The 17188-nt window shown below is 39.4% G+C and overlaps 1 protein-coding gene across 1 annotated transcript in view; it reads left to right on the top strand.

The window, feature by feature from the left end:
• Nucleotides 1–17188, top strand: part of LOC150091328 (uncharacterized) — a 693262-nt gene that overhangs the window by 86465 nt on the left and 589609 nt on the right. Inside the window, exon 4 of the mRNA XM_090375165.1 lies at nucleotides 5615–5797. Within this exon, the coding sequence (XP_090231291.1) occupies nucleotides 5615–5797 (183 nt within the window). The remainder of the gene's footprint in view (nucleotides 1–5614; nucleotides 5798–17188) is intronic.

Raw genomic sequence — 17188 nt, 5'->3', positions numbered from 1 at the left:
TTAATAGATTTGATAATTGAGAGCTATTAAGTGCTCGATAATTCCTATATTATATTATATTATATTATAAATCAAAGGGATTACCTTTATTTTAGATATAGGAAGCTTCTTTTCCAACTCTTCTAGTCTAACTCGCTAATAATTCTTGAGGATGGCGATTTCAATTTTGCAAAACAGGTGGGACATCTTCTCCACTGTCAGAACCATAGTGTTCAGACCGTGCGGACTCACCGATGAGCACTCAAGACTTCTGTCTTCAAACACCATACCTCTGGCAACAAGGAAACCATTACATGGATTGGCATAAAATTAGATTTTTGAAGGTCTAAACTGTTTAATAAATATGGACCGATTATTTCTTTTGGTCCTGTAGCTGGACTTTAGAGTTAAATTTAGGGGTCTAATAAAATTGGATATGGGGGGGGGGGATTATTCTCTACATTACTTAAGTCGGACTAGAACTTTTCAGGTGTCATGTTCACAGGAATAGAGCAACTCACAATTAATCATTGATATCGCCATCCTCAAGAATTATTAGCGAGTTGGACTAGGAGAGTTGGAAAAGAAGCTTCCTATATCTAAAATAAAGGTAATCCCTGTTGATTTATAATATAATTAAAAACTGTTGTACGTTGCCATCGATAATAATTTCTTGATAATTTTGTGGAATTACTAGGTCCTGGAGATTGCTCGGTAAAGCAGGAGTACCATTAGTGTATCGAACATGACGAATGGTTCGTTTAAGTGAATCCTTTTTACGAAGTAATGCCGTGACATCGGTATGAGCCTCTGCAATAACTGATGCAACAATTTGCTGTGGCCCTTCGTTCGTGGTTGGTCCATGTTGCCGTATTTGACCAATCAATTGCAATGCTTCTGACCTTGCAGCTTGAGCTGCATGGTTATGTTTAGTTACGACTTTCACAACTGGGCCTTCCAAAACCCTCTGTCCAAACACGCCATTTGCAGGTGGAACATTTTTGAATTGAGCAAGAGACCACTCTGTATCTTACTTCTCTGTGGACACGGCGAAAACAGCAAATGCGCACTGTCGACTGCGCCACGAAATGTGAGGAGAGCCAGATGCAGGAACTTTTGTTTGAATTTAGACAAATCAGAACAAGATTCACTTGTTACTGAAAAGACTCCTATAAGATTAGTCACTGTTCCCTCCCCCATGTCCTTCACTAACCACGTGACTATCGCCCTCGTGGTCGAGTATGTATTCTTTCCATTGTGAAAGGATTAACAGTTCCAGTTAATCCTTTCACAATGGAAAGAGAACCCTGAAGACATACAAAAGGGGAGAAATTAGTTTAAAAGCTATGTGACAATTTGTACACAAATCATTTTGAAAATTTGTTTTGAAAAGTTAAAGTTATTGGAAGTTCAGTTTGAGTCGAGAGAGTTTAACATGGAATCTCCACTAAAGGGGCTGGGACTTCAATAAAAATTCGAGTTATCGAGAGTTGACTGTACAGTATTTACATTTCTGTAGCCTACTCATTATCTACTGGGGGCAAAATGTCCCGGAGGCGAAATGCGGGGGGGCACTTTACCATAAACCTCATATCTATACGTAACCGACTGCTGAGTAGTTGAAAATGGCATTTAAATATATCTCATATTGTGAATACATTCACAACCCTTTACCATGATATTTCACTACCTCGAATAAGTAGCGCTTCACCAGTGGAGAAGACTACTGTTACTTATTCTTGGCGGATACCACCATCCAGATGGCATCATTTCAGAGCTTTTGTCTCCTCATCAGTAGGTGTGCAGGTACCCTAGTGTTGCAACCCAGTTGTGAAGTACACTGAGTGGAGAGAAATCATGGGATACTTACCTAGTAATGAATAGGCCCACCTTTCTCCTAGATAAGTGCAGTTACAGATAAGGCATTGAGTCCACTAGTTCATGAAAGCATTCCACAGGTATTTCCATCCATGCTTACTGCACCGCTGTCCATAATTCCATTGCATCCCTGGGTGAAGGATCCAAAGCTCAAATGGACCTTTCCACAGCATCTCAAAAGATGCAGGGTTCATGTCCGGTGAACGGGGAGTCCATTCCATGGTAGTAAAATCTGTGGAATGCTCAGCAATGACTAGAACCATGTTCTAGTCACTGCTGCTCTGTGGCGAGGCGCATTATCCTGCTGGAAAAGTCCATTGCCCTGTGGGTGCACGATGACCATGAAGGGATGGAGATGGTCTGCAAGGTTGGACATGTGTAACCTGGACCGTTCAGACGTGTGTAACCTGGACATGCCAGTTGAACATGCCCCAGACCATTACTGACTGTCCACCTGCCTGAACAATTCCTTGTTGACATGACGGGTGCATAGCTTTATGCGGTTTCTGGCGGATATACACCCTCCTGTTTGCTTGAAACAGGACTCGTTCGGCCGGGAGACCTGCTCCAATCATCAAAGGTTCAGTGCAGGTGTTCTTTCGCCCAGTTGAGGCATAGAGTCATTTGTTGTGATGTTAGCAATGGGACTGTGGTGGGTTGATGGCTCCCATAACCTATCGTAGCTAATGATCACCCGATGGTCTTGGTGGAGATGTTTCTGGCTCCTCACTCATTGAAGTCGGCTGTGATTTGTGCCACTGTCACTCTCAGGTTGGCTTAAACAATGCAAGACAGATGTCGACAGCTACGTTCATCCACCACCTTTCTACGCCTACAGCGTTGTCCACAATGAGATGTTATTCCAGAAATGGCATATTCTCGATACTCTTGATACTGTTGAACGGGGGATAGTGCGATTTCTGTACTAACTCTGCAATAGAGTGACCCATGCGTCGTGCACCCACTGTCATCCCTCTTTCAAAGTCGGTTAACTCGCGACGTTTATTCATACTGACATCAAATTGCCATCTGTGTGAATGCAGTGATGCAGTGTACGTATATACCTGCCAAGCGATGGGTTCGTCCACTAGTGAGAGGGGTGACAGTGTCGCATTGCTCAGGAACCAGGTATCCCACGAATTCTGTTCATTCAGTTTATAACTTCACAATATGAGAGATGCATATTGGTGTTCAGTAATTTAGATTACATAATACATTTAGGGCAATAGTCTCAGGTTACATGGAAGTTAACTAGCATATAAGTTAGTGCTAAAGCATCATGTCTAGCACTACTTATATGCTTATACTTTTTCTCAATTGAGCAGCAAATAAAGACTTTTTTTTTTTTTTTTTTTTGTTTGATCCTTCTGGATAAAGGGATAGTTGAGTGGGAGAAGACAGAGTGGTTATTAATGGCTACTACCCTTTTTTGAATAATGTTATTAGTGGAATCCCCCAGGGTTCAGTGCTGGGCCCATTGTTGTTTTCTGTATCTATTAATGATATTGATGAAGGTATATCAGGCTTAATGTCTAAGTTTGCAGATTATACAAAGGTTGGCAGGGTGGTTAATGACAGTAATCAAGGTAAGCCATTGCAACATGATCTAAAAAATATTGGCAGATAGGCTGAGAAAAGGCAGTTGAAGTTTAACATTGACAAATGCAAGGTACATATGGGTAGCGGTAATCCCAGATTAATATACCAGCTGTGTTGGTACTACACTCAGGGTGGTGGAAAATGAAAATGATCTGGGAGTAATTGTCAGACACAAAGTTCTCTGAGCAATGCAGACAGGTTCCCACAACAGCCCATGAGGTTCTATCAATGGTATGCAGGGATAATTACTGCAGATAGGCTTTGGAGGCCTAATCATAATAGGATAATTGCTTCATTTGAGGAAGGATGTAGATCTGTTGGAACAGCTGCAGAGAAGGAAAATTAGATTGGTGAAGGGAACAAAAGATTGGGTGGTTTTACCAAGAAAGTCTTCAGTTCTGCAAATTGCAGCATCTACAGACTAGGCACCTGTGAGGTAATCTGATTAAGGTGTTTAAGGCTTTGAGTGGATTGAGCAAGTTCGATACTGATGTCATTCTTCTTCTTGCTCAGACTACACAACGAGGGGCATAAATTCAAATCGAGGACGGATTGTTTCAGGATAGATGTGTGGAGGTTTCCCTTAGCCAGTGGGTAGTTGATTATTCAAAAGGAACTTCAAGAACTAGACAAATTATTGTAGAGCAGGGGTCGGCAACCTTTTTTGAGTGAAGAGCCATTTTTCATCTAATTTAAAAAAAAAAGAGAATCCGAAGAGCCACAGCTCAGCTCAGCTAAAGGAGGGGGGGGGGAGCGTTTTTTAAGAAAGAGTGGGAAGGTGTTTTATTAAAACTATATATATTACATAATTTGTAATATATATATTTTGTGTATATATATATTATAAAAATATATATTTTCAAATATCATTTATTAATACTGAAAAAACATAAACATCCAATCAGGTACAAATTAACTTGGATTTTGCTGCTGAACTTCTTGAGCTATTCTCTCAACATCAGGCGAGTATGCCATAATTTTCATCTTTAAACATGTTGAGAGTCTCGCATTGTTCAGACGGTTTCTTGATTTATTTTTAAAATAGTTAATGTTCGAAAATATTTGCCCGCAGAAATACGTCAAACCAAAAACTGAGAGAAGTCTAAACACAAATTTTGAAATTTATATACTTGTCTGATAAGCTAATCCACACGTCAAACATAATTTGGTCTTGCATTTTCAACTCATCTATCGCTGCGCTGTCCATTTGTGTAGAATTGCACGGGCAGCCTTTTGCCTCTCAAAATCCTCAATTTCAGTTTTAAGGCATTTTAGTCCTGCACTCCACCATGTCCTTGATTTTTAACTAATTCCATTTCAAATTATGTTTCATGTGAGCTGAAAGTTAGAGCCACAGTTACATGTTCAAAGGGCTGCAGGTTGTGGCTCACGAATGATGGAGGCTTACAGGTGATGGAGGCTTTTTTTTTTTTTTTTGTATGCTTTTTTTGGCAGACACTTTATAAGCTTGCTTTCGTGCATCATATGCCACACCACCACCACCACCACCACTACTACTAATAATAATTATGCAATCTAGCATCAAGTTTCGAGACAGTATGATTCCCATAATGTTTTTTATATGATGTCAGATATAAGGGATGCAGAATTTGAATATGGGAAGAACAATGTGTACAGAAAGGATAGAGAAGATAGGAAATGGGGGGTTTATGCTCTTAGTTAAGAAGCACATAAAATCTAAGGCAGTGCATTCCTCCCTTTCTTTTTAGTATTCATTTGACTTGAGTACATTATATCCCATGCACTTCCTATACATTTCAAAAAGGATATGAAGTAGCAATGTTAATCTGTTAATCATTTGTTTAATTGTAGCTTCAAATTACTACTTCATGTCCTTTTGATTTTCATTACTAAGTCATTTCATTTCAATTTTCATCATTAATTTGCATGCTATGGCTGACAATTTGATTTTCATAGTCTTACAATTGATTTATGACTATAATTTACTACTTTACTAATTAACAATGCATAATATGGAAAATATGCACTTTAGTCAAAGTTTCGCTCGCATATGTACTTTGTTTGTAATAAATATCCGCACCTCAATTATAGTCAATGCATGATATTTAATTGTATTACAATGGCATTAGAGATTATTTCCAGATACATGTGTAATGTAATTTATTTGTATTTACAGACAAACATGGTTGCGAAGAATCTAGTAGTGTATTACGTGATCTAGAAGAAATTGATGATGAAGCTGATCAAAATGGCATCGCATTTGTAAAAGTCATTGATGAAAGTTTATCAGTAGATTTTGGATTAAATAAGCTTCCAGCACTGGTTTATTATAGAAACAGAATGCCAATGCTTTATGATGGTAAACTTTTAATATTTATGGAAAAATAATTTTAGAGAAATTCACTTTTCACAATTTTAAATTAAATATTTTTAATCCAAATAATATTGTGTGAATCATAATGTTATACTGTTTTTTCATTGCATAGTTTGTTGACATGACCTAACGTTATTTCAAAAAAGCAGCGTTCACAGAATAGCCAAAGTGCTGTGGCTCGCGGGAGAACCAAAGGGGCAATTCTCTAATGCATCACAGTCTAAAACAATGTGCGAAATGTTAAATGTTTACAGACCTATCTAGAACAGGACATGATCTAGCCAAGGAGGATGTCTTTGTGTGTTTTAGGTGCAGAGACTGTGAAGAAATTAGGTACCAACTCAGTTCTGATAGGCATCTATGAGAGTTTGAGGTGTAGGGTAAATGTCCTCGAAGAAATTAATATGAGAGGCCCATCAAGCTCTCAGCTGCCCAACTCAACGACAGAGCTCATTCATGTGTGTCAGGCAATCTCCAAGGCAGAATGTGCTGGTCCCACAGGAACTAGTTATTGTTGGTGATTATTGTCAGGGAGATGGGGAATATATTATGCAAAAAGGATAAGTGGAACAGGACCAAGCTATGTCTGCCAGGGGCAAAAGTTGATGATGTTGTAGGGCAGATATCATCTTTTAAGGGCACAAAAGATGATATTGTTGTACACGTTGGAACTAATGACCTTAACAGTAAGAGATCTGCAGATTTACTTAACAAGTACAGGTCAATGCTGGAAAAAAGTTGCTAGTTAGGGTTAAATTTGAAAGTGTCTGCAATTCTGCCCAGACATGATAGGAGGGAGTATATGATGAGAGCCTTGCCAATCAATTCGGCCCAGGGCTCACAGGGTAGAATTTTTTTTCAGCGTGGTCTGTGCTTGCTAATAGGAGAGACTGCTTCTACAGGGATGGGATACACTTAAATAGAAAGGGTGCAAGAATATTTGCTGATGCTATCGAGGCAGTGTTAGGTGGGTCGAAAAATTGCTAGAGTGGGGGGTGGATTCACAGACTAAAAGATAAACGGTATCCACAGGCAGAGGCGAAAGTGATTCTTGCACTGCTTCTATTGTAATGAGCAGCAGCCTAGTTCCTGGGGACTTCTAGAGGAGCTGCTGGAAGTCATCATGGAACAAGTAAATACATGGGCTGTGTTAGAGTAACTAAGAGTAAGAACAGGTGCATGTATGCCAATGCTAGAAGTATAATAAATAAATTTGATGAATTTGAAGTGCTGATCACGACATCAAAGGCAGATATTGTTGGAATATCAGAGACTTGGTGTCACACAGATATAAGCAGTGCAGAATTGGAATTTGGGGAGTACAATGTGTACAGAAAGGATAGACAGGGAGGAGAGGTTATGCTGTTAGTTAAGAAACACAAAATCTAAGGAAGTGCATCCAGTTGACACTGGTGGACAGTGCAATGTTGAGTCTGTTTGGTGTGGCATAAGCACTGGGAAAGGGAAAATGAGAGTAGCAGTATATTAGCATTAGCATTAGTAGAGGCATATGATGCAAGAAAGCAACCTTATGCAGCATCAGCCAAAAAAAAAAAAACCCTCCCATTTCACCCCTCCATTCATTCCAAATGCCTGTCCAGCTCACCCTTGAATTTATTTAGGCTATCAACTTCCACAACAAAAGATGGAAATCTGTTCCACCAATCAACTACCCCAATGGCTAAAGCCAAAACTCCGCTAATAACATTAGCCCACATAGAGCAGTGTCCATTTATTACCATTCTCTGCCGTCTCCCACTCAACCATCCCTTTATCCATTGCAGTAACTTCCCCTTAATGCCATACCACTCCAATTTATACAGCAGTCTTCCATGTGCAAGAGTATCAAAAGCTTTCTAAAATCCAAATACAGTCAATCTTCGTATAACACGTGTTTACACTACACAAATTCGATCATACATGATTTATAAATAGGGGAACAATATCGTATATAACACAAACCAATATTCGCTTATGCATGATTCGCCTTTGTGTTTACAAGAAATGGCAATCGAACATGGAATCACTCCAATTGAACGCAACACGATAGGAATGAAGAGAAGATTCTGAAAATGTATTTATGTTTTTTTATATCAGTGAAGGGGAAACACATTTCACCGTAATAAGATAAAAACCCACATAATTTCAGCTATCGGTATTATCGCAAATGCAATTAGATCGAGTTTACTACCAGTTTATAGCAGATTCCACTGGAAATTGTTTTTATTATTTTATGGTAGTTAATCCCCAGAAATGTGCTTTAGTAAAGTGTGAGGTGTTAATAGTGTATCTCTGCCTTTACGGTGTTGTTTATTCAGTTGCTACACACATGTGCAGCTTTGTTTATGTGTATCAAGCATGCCTCCTCGTTTTGTAATTGTGCTTTATTCCCTAAAAATGAGTAAAATACTTAAAAGGTGTGAAAAGGAAGTATCCTGGTGAAGACACTGCAGATTCAGAGAGAAAAAGAAAAGCAATATCGATAAACAGAGGCGGACTGGGTCAAAAATTCTTACCCGGGAAAATTTGTAGTGGCCTCATTCTATGGTTTATGGCCAAAATCACACCGGCCTCTGGCCCACCGGGGTTTCCCTGGTAAGGCTTATGGCCAATCTGCCTCTGTCAATAAAGAAAAAATATGAAATTGTGAAATGCTTTGAGCGAAATGAAAGACCATGTGATATTGCACGTGCTACAGCCCTAAATGAGGCAATGCCGAGAATTAGAAAGATGCATAAAAACAACTTTCATAGCAGGAAAAACTCACAGTGTAATTAAAATCGATTAGATCAAGACACAAAGAATTTTATTACGTAATAGTCATAATAAAATACATAAGTATTTTATAAATTTGATAATCGAGAGCTATTAAATGCTCGATAATTCCTATGTCAATTCCTATGATGTTATGTCAAGGATCTGGGTATATTCTTACCACATGTACACCATATCCAAATATTTTATTACTTCATACAGCATGTCCCACCCACTTTTCCTTACTATTGAATACACCATGAATTGTCAAACTAATAGAGCAAGCTTATCTGCGAAAATATCTAAACCTCCAAAGCACTTCCTAATTCATTTCACAAATATACGTGGTCACAATTCTAATCTCAAAGATGTCCATTTCCACTTGCAGTCTGCCAAACCCCATGTACTTTTTCTGACAGAATCTCAGTTATCGGTTGATTCAACTACTGCTCATCTCAGATGCCCAAATTATTCGCTGTATTATTCCTTTCGCCTCAAAGGTGGTACATGTGCATATGTCCGTTCTGATATTCCCTGTCAGAGACTTGGCAATTTGGAATCTCCTCTCTTTGATCTTCTCTGGCTTAAAATCTCTCTACCTCATTGTATGAAATTCATCTGTTGTCTCTACCGTTCTCCCAACTCCACTAATCACTTGGAGCTCTTTGACTTCCTCTCTTTGCAACTTGACTTTCTCCAGTCCAACTTTCCTAACAGTGAGGTAATTTTTCTTGGTGATTTTAATGTTCACAACTCCAGCTGGCTTCCGTTTTCTAGTCACACCGACCCAGCAGGTCGAGATACTGAGGCTTTTGCAATTACTAATGAACCTAGCACAGATTGTTCATTTACCTACAAGAATACCGGACAATCCTAATCATACAGCCAATACGCTTGATCTTTTTCTCACAAATAACCCTTTTAAGTACACGATCTAAGTGAGAGGTCCTTTAGGCACTTCAGATCACAACTTGATGATTGTCTCTTCTCCAATGGAAACTTTATCTCATGGCTGTTCCCAACCTCGTGTTGTTTGGCATTACAAGAATGCAAAATGGGATGACCTGCAAGACTTCTTTTCTTCTTTTCCTTGGTCGGATTAATGTTTCAAAACTTCTGATGTCAATGTTTGCTCAGATCATGTCAGTGAAATTATTTTTGCAGGAATGGAATCCTTTATCCCACACTCCACTTTAAAATCTCGTCCTTTATCTAAACCTTGGTTTTCCAATAAATGTGTTAAGCCTGTTCAAGAGAAGAATGTTGCATATCGTAATTCGCTTGTTTCTAATTCTTCAGTTTCATTTTCTGCCTACACCAAAGCTCGCAACAATTGTAAAGCAGTTATTAATCAGTCCAAACTAGAGTTTGAACAGGCTAAGAGTAGAAAACTTGCTTCTTGCCCTAATGGTAGCCGAGCATTCTGGTCTCTTGCCAAAGCTATTGGCTGCAACTTTTGCCCATCTCTGCTCCCACCTCTGTCCAAACCAGATGGTTCTGTTGCCACTTCAGCCAAGGATAAAGCTGACCTGCTAGCATCCCATTTTTATTCCAGCTCATGTATTAATAATCTTGGTAAAACACCTCCCACCATTCCCAACACCCTCCATTCAATGCCTCCTGTGGTCTTCCGTCAAAAGGATGTCAGAAAGATTTTGACGAATCTTGATGCTAAGAAAGCTCCAGGTCCCGATGGTATTTCTCCACTTGTTCTCGAAACCTGTACTCCTGAACTTATCCCTATTCTTTGCCACCTTTTTTCACTTTCTTATTCCAAAGGTGTTTTTCCTTCTGCTTGGAAATTTGCTCATATCCAGCCAGTTCCTAAAAAGGGTGACAAATCCCTCCCATCCAATTATTGGTCCCATTGCAATTACTTCTACTCTTTCTAAATTAATGGAGAAATCAATTAACCGCCAACTCTTAAACTACCTAGAAACATTCCATCTGATCAACGATTGCCAGTATGGATACCGTCAGTGTCGATCCACTGGTGATATTCTGGCTTATGTTACCCATTTATGGACTAATTCGATGGAAAAGTTCGGTGAAACACAAGTAGTTGCTTTTGACATCTCAAAGGCTTTTGATTGTGTTTAGCATAAAGGTCTTCTAAGCAAGCTTCCATCTTATGGTTTGCCAACTGTTTTTAGTAATTGGTTATCCAGTTTTCTCTCTGATCACTCACTCAGGGTGATGGTAGATGGCTCTCTGTCTTCTAACTTCTCCACTAATGCCGGTGTCCCCCAAGGTTTAGTTCTTTCCCCACTCTTTTCCTTTTGTATATTAATGACCTTCTTCCATTGACTGGAAATCCTATCCATAGTTTTGACGATGATAGCACATTGCATTCCACTTTGAGAAACCTTGTCCTGCTCAATCAGCTTCAACTTCTCGAAAATCTGCTACCAATTCCTTAAATGCCGATCTTCAGGTAATTCTCCAGTGGGGCAAAGACAACTTAGTTGATTTCAACCCTTCTAAAACTCAGTCTTGTCTTATATCTTGCAAAAAGGATTCTTCTGCTCCTATGCTTATCTTTAGGGACACTCCAATTTCTAGGCAAAATGATATATCTCTTTTGGGGATTACTCTGACTTCTCATCTCTCTTGGCACAAGCACATTACAAATATTGCTTCTTCTGCATCTAACAAACTTGGTTTTCTCTTTCGCTCTCGGCGTTACTTTTCTTCCAAACAGCTGCTCACACTGTATAAATCGCAAATCCGCCCTGCCATGGAATATTGTTCCCACAACTGGGGTGGTGCCCCCAAAACCTCTCTCAGGCTTCTTGATTCCATTCAGAAGAGGGCAGTTCGGTTAATTAATGATTCATCTCTAACAGAGACTCTCCACTCGCTTTCTCATAGACGTACTGTTTCTGCTGCATGCCTCTTCTACAGATACTTCCATGGGCACTGTTCTTCTGAATTGGCTTCTATAATTCCCGCTCGCTCTTTCAAAACAGTCTGAACAAGTGCCGCCACCAGCCAACATCCATTTACTGTCCAACTTCAAACCCTGTGTATGGTAAAATTAAGGAAGTTTATGGAGTGGGTTTCTGCTTCTATTTCTAATTCAAATTTTAATCTCTGATGGATGTTATTAAAAACCTGAAGAATATTGTGTATGGTCAAATGTTGTTTATGGTCAAACATTTGACCATAAACAATATTCTTTAGGACAAAAACTAAATTTCAGCATATATAGAAAACTCACTAATAAGGGGATGCTTTTGCATTTCCACAGTTATCATCCCCAACCATACAAAAAATTGGTCATGCTGAACCAATTTCTTAACGCCTTTAAATATTCTTCAATCCAAATTTCTCTAACCACTGAAATAAATGAATTAACTACAAGTTTCTCAAATAGGGGTTACCCGCTAACCTATATAAATAAAGTCAAAACAATAGCCCGTGATAAAATAAATAACAACAACCTCGCAACAAACATTGCAAAAAAATCTGACAAGACCAAAATACATTTTGTCACAATTCCATATGTCGAGTACTGGTACAATAAACTTAATAAAATATGCAAGGGAACCAACATGAAAATCATAGCAAAACCCATGAACAAATTATACACATTCTTCAGTAATTGACCTTCAAACACCACATTCCAATCACGGCATGACCTCGTATACAGCATCCCATGCAAAAATTGCAGCGCTGTCTATGTAGGATCTACCATGGAAGTGGCACAGCTTCGAGCAAAACAACACAAAGCTTCTGTGCGGGCAGGTCGTTCAAATGCATCGGAACTTTTGTTCCACGCAATAAATGAACGACATTCATTCAGCTTTAATGGCACAAAAATTATAAATATTCAACACAACTATCACAAACTACTAATTGCAGAAACCTTAGAGATAAAACTACACAAAACTTCAATCAATATCCGTAGGCCATTCCTATTGTCCGACGATTGCTCACTTATACGCATGCTTGAAGAACAAACACTACAACATAAGACAAAAGTTTCGGATTAATTGTGAGTTGCCCGTTCCTGTGAACATGATGCCCGAAAAGTTCTAGTCCAACTTAAGGAATGTAGAGAACAATCCCCCCATATCCAATTTTATTAGATCCCTAAATTAAACTCTAAAGTCCAGCTAAAGCACCGAAATAAATAATAGGTCCATATTTATTAAACAGTTTAGACCTCCAAAATCTAATTTTATGCCAATCCAAGTAATGGTTTCCATGCTGCCAGAAGTATGGTGTTTGTAGACAGCAGTCATGAGCGCTCATTGTTGAGACTGCACGGTCTGAACACTACGGTTCTGACAGTGGGGAAGATGTTCCACCTGCCTTACAAAATTGATATCGCCATCCTCAAGAATTATTAGCGAGTTAGACTAGGAGAGTTGGAAAAGAAGCTTCCTATATCTAAAATAAAGGTAATCCCTGTTGATTTATAATATAATAGAATATATTTTTTTTTTTTATGAGAACCCCAAACACGAGAGGTATTAGAACCTATAGTACTTAGTACCGTGCTTGGGTTGGAGGTTGAGAAGACGAAAGAAGATATTTGTTGACATTGGACTTCAACTTCTGTAGATTTTAATTTTCAGGAAATACATATGAAGGAAGGTTGTTCCAGAAAACGGCAGTTGAATGAATAAATGAGGAAGATGAAAAGTTGGTTCTGTGGGTTTGAAGTTGGACAGTAAATGGATGTTGGCTGGTGGCGGCACGTGTTCAGACTGTTTTGAAAGAGAGAGCGGGAATTATAGAAGCCAATTCAGAAGAACAGTGCCCATGGAAGTATCTGTAGAAGAGGCATGCAGCAGAAACAGTACGTCTATGAGAAAGCGAGTGTAGAGACTCTGTTAGAGATGAATCATTAATTAACCGAACTGCCCTCTTCTGAATAGAATCAAGAAGACTGAGAGAGGTTTTGGGGGCACCACCCCAGATGTGGGAACAATATTCCATGGCAGGGCGGATTTGCGATTTATACAGTGTGAGCAGCTGTTTAGAAGAAAAGTAACACCGAGAGCGAAAGAGAAAACCAAGTTTTTTAGATGCAGAAGAAGCAATATTTGTAATGTGCTTGTGCCAAGAGAGATTAGAAGTCAGAGTAATCCCCAAAAGAGATATGTCATTTTGCCTAGAAATTGGAGTGTCCCTAAAGATAAGCATAGGAACAGAAGAATCCTTTTTGCGAGATATAAGACAAGACTGAGTTTTAGAAAGGTTGAAATCAACTAAGTTGTCTTTGCCCCACTGAAGAATTACCTGAAGATTGGCATTTAAGGAATTGGTAGCAGATTTTCGAGAAGTTGAAGCTGATTGAGCAGGACACAGTTTCTCCAAATGGAAAGTGCAGTGCAATGTGCTATCATCGTCAAAACTATGGATAGGATTTCCAGTCAATGGAAGAAGGTCATTAATTACAAAAGGAAAAGAGTGGGGAAAGAACTAAACCTTGGGGGACACCGGCATTAGTGGAGAAGTTAGAAGACAGAGAGCCATCTACCATCACCCTCCGTGAGCGATCAGAGAGAAAACTGGATAACCAATTACTAAAAACAGTTGGCAAACCATAAGATGGAAGCTTGTTTAGAAGACCTTTATGCCAAACACGATCAAAAGCCTTTGAGATGTCAAAAGCAACTACTTGTGTTTCACCGAACTTTTCCATTGAATTAGTCCATAAATGGTAACATAAGCCAGAATATCACCAGTGGATCGACACTGATGGTATCCATACTGGCAATCGTTGATCAGATGGAATGTTTCTAGGTAGTTTAAGAGTTGGCGGTTAATTGATTTCTCCATTACTTTAGAAAGAGTAGAAGTAATTGCAATGGGACCAATAATTGGATGGGAGGGATTTGTCACCCTTTTTAGGAACTGGCTGGATATGAGCAAATTTCCAAGCAGAAGGAAAAACACCTTTGGAATAAGAAAGTGAAAAAAGGTGGCAAAGAATAGGGGTAAGTTCAGGAGCACAGGTTTCGAGAACAAGTGGAGAAATACCATCAGGACCTGGAGCTTTCTTAGCATCAAGATTGATCAAAATCCTTCTGATATCCTATTGACAAAAGACCACAGGAGGCATTGAATGGAGGATGTTGGGAATGGTGGGAGGTGTTTTACCAAGATCATTAATACATGAGCTGGAATAAAAATGGGATGCTAGCAGGTCAGCTTTATCCTTGGCTGAAGTGGCAACAGAACCATCTGGTTCGGACAGAGGTGGGAGCAGAGATGGGCAAAAGTTGCGGCCAATAGCTTTGGCAAGAGACCAGAATGCTCGGCTACCATTAGGGCAAGAAGCAAGTTTTCTACTCTTAGCCTGTTCAAACTCTAGTTTGGACTGATTAATAACTGCTTTACAATTGTTGCGAGCTTTGGTGTAGGCAGAAAATGAAACTGAAGAATTAGAAACAAGCCAATTACGATATGCAACCTTCTTCTCTTGAACAGGCTTAACACATTTATTGGAAAACCAAGGTTTAGATAAAGGACGAGATTTTAAAGTGGAGTGTGGGATAAAGGATTCCATTCCTGTCGATCGGTGTGACTAGAAAACGGAAGCCAGCTGGAGTTGTGAACGTTAAAATCACCAAGAAAAATTACCTCACTGTTAGGAAAGTTGGATTGGAGAAAGTCAAGTTACAAAGAGAGAGGAAGTCAAAGAGCTCCAAGTGATTAGTGGAGTTGGGAGAACAGTAGAGACAACAGATAAATTTCACACAATGAGGTAGAGAGATTTTAAGCCAGAGAAGATCAAAGAGAGGAGATTCCAAATTGCCAAGTCTCTGACAGGGAATATCAGAATGGACATATGCACAAGTACCACCTTTGAGGCGAAAGGAATCATACAGCGAATAATTTGGGCATCTGAGATGAGCAGTAGTTGAATCAACCGATAACTGAGATTCTGTCAGAAAAAATACATGGGGTTTGGCAGACTGCAAGTGGAAATGGACATCGTTGTGATTAGAATTGAGACCACGTATATTTGTGAAATGAATTAGGAAGTGCTTTGGAGGTTTAGATCTTTTCGCAGATAAGCTTGCTCTATTAGTTTGACAATTCATAGTGTATTTAATAGTAAGAAAAAGTGGGTGGGACATGCTGTATGAAGTAGTGAAATTTTTGGATATGGCGTACACGTGGTAAGAATATACCCAGATCCTTGACATAACGTGGCCTCGACAATGCTCCCCACATACACACTACTCGGACTCCTTCCAGTCTCTATCTGGCAGAGTAGAGGTAGCAAGGTTATACACTAGCTGATCCGGAAGCCTCCTAGAGAGTTACCAATAGGTTCGGTCCGGTGTACTAACTAGCGGCCGGCCTGCGAACACTGTTTTAGAGCTGTACCCTTGAAATGTAAGGAATATTTGCTCTCGCCGCGACGTTCATCATAACCTCAAAAGTCATCAATCATTCTGCATGATGGAAGAGATGGGGAAGGGTTGACCGGAACTTAGCTGTAGAGACTAAACATGGGTTCCACCACTTCAAGCCTCCAATAAGCAAAGTGGTGGTATTTCACCAGTTTATGAGAGTCATCTACCACCGAGTACTGCCTGGTAACATAGAGGGGCGGCGTTCCTCCATGTGGTGTGGGCGCCACACCTCGACCCCTGCTTGCATTGGTTCACACCTGGGTGGTCACCCACCATGTACTTGTGCATGGAGGTTATACCCAGGATTACTAACAGTCCCACCATCGTGAAGGTGCAAGCAGAGGATTTGGCCATCCAGACCATCCAGACTTCATTGTATAAGCAGTTCTAAGACTAATTAACTAGAGGCTGGTTTGTCTGACTTCTGTGGTGCGAAAAATGTTAGTGGCAGTAATTAAGATTGTAATCAAGGGACATTTATATAGATACGGCATTCTGAAGGATACACAACATGGCTTTTTTAAGGGAAAATCATGTTTAATTAACTTAGTAGGCTATTTTGATACAGTTATTCATGAACTGGATTTAAGGAACAATTTCAACATAGTTTATTTGGATTTTAGCAAAGCATTTGGCTTGGTCCCTCCTTAAAGGTTACTGTATAAGCTTGAGCACATTGGGATTACTGAAAAATTCTAAGATGTGATGAAGGTTGTGATTAATGGATATTCTTCAGATTGGTGTAACATCAAGATTGGGGTCCCTCAAGGATCAGTTCTTGGACCACTGTTGTTTCTCATTTTCATAAATGACATTGACAGACGGATAGAAGGCATGATGTCAAAATTTGAGGATAATGTAAAGATTGGCAGAGTTGTTAATGATCAGTGCCTCTTCGTGATGACTTAAACAGACTTCAGAGATAGTCAAAGAAGTGGCAGCCATGTTTTAATGCTGCTAAATGCAAGGTCTTTCACTTGGGGAATAACGACTCACAAATATGAATTATATATTTAGTACAGGAGGAAAAGGATCTGGGAGTTACAGTACGGGCAGATATGAAATTATCTGAACAGTGTAGACAGCATCCAGGAAAGCCCATAGTGTCCTATTGATGATTTATCGAATGTTATGCTGAAGAGATGAAGAGGTCTTAATCCCACTGAATAAGGGTTTTGTAAGACCACATTTGGAATACTGTGTTCAAGTACGGAGACCTCATCTGAAAAAAAACATTGAGCTT

The sequence above is a fragment of the Mastigoproctus giganteus genome, chromosome 1 (genome assembly GCF_048544385.1).
Source record: "Mastigoproctus giganteus isolate SK-2022 chromosome 1, ASM4854438v1, whole genome shotgun sequence".
Lineage (NCBI taxonomy): Eukaryota > Metazoa > Arthropoda > Arachnida > Uropygi > Thelyphonidae > Mastigoproctus > Mastigoproctus giganteus.
The sequence above is the reverse complement of the archived record's forward strand: the minus strand, read 5'-3'. Positions and strand labels throughout refer to the sequence as shown.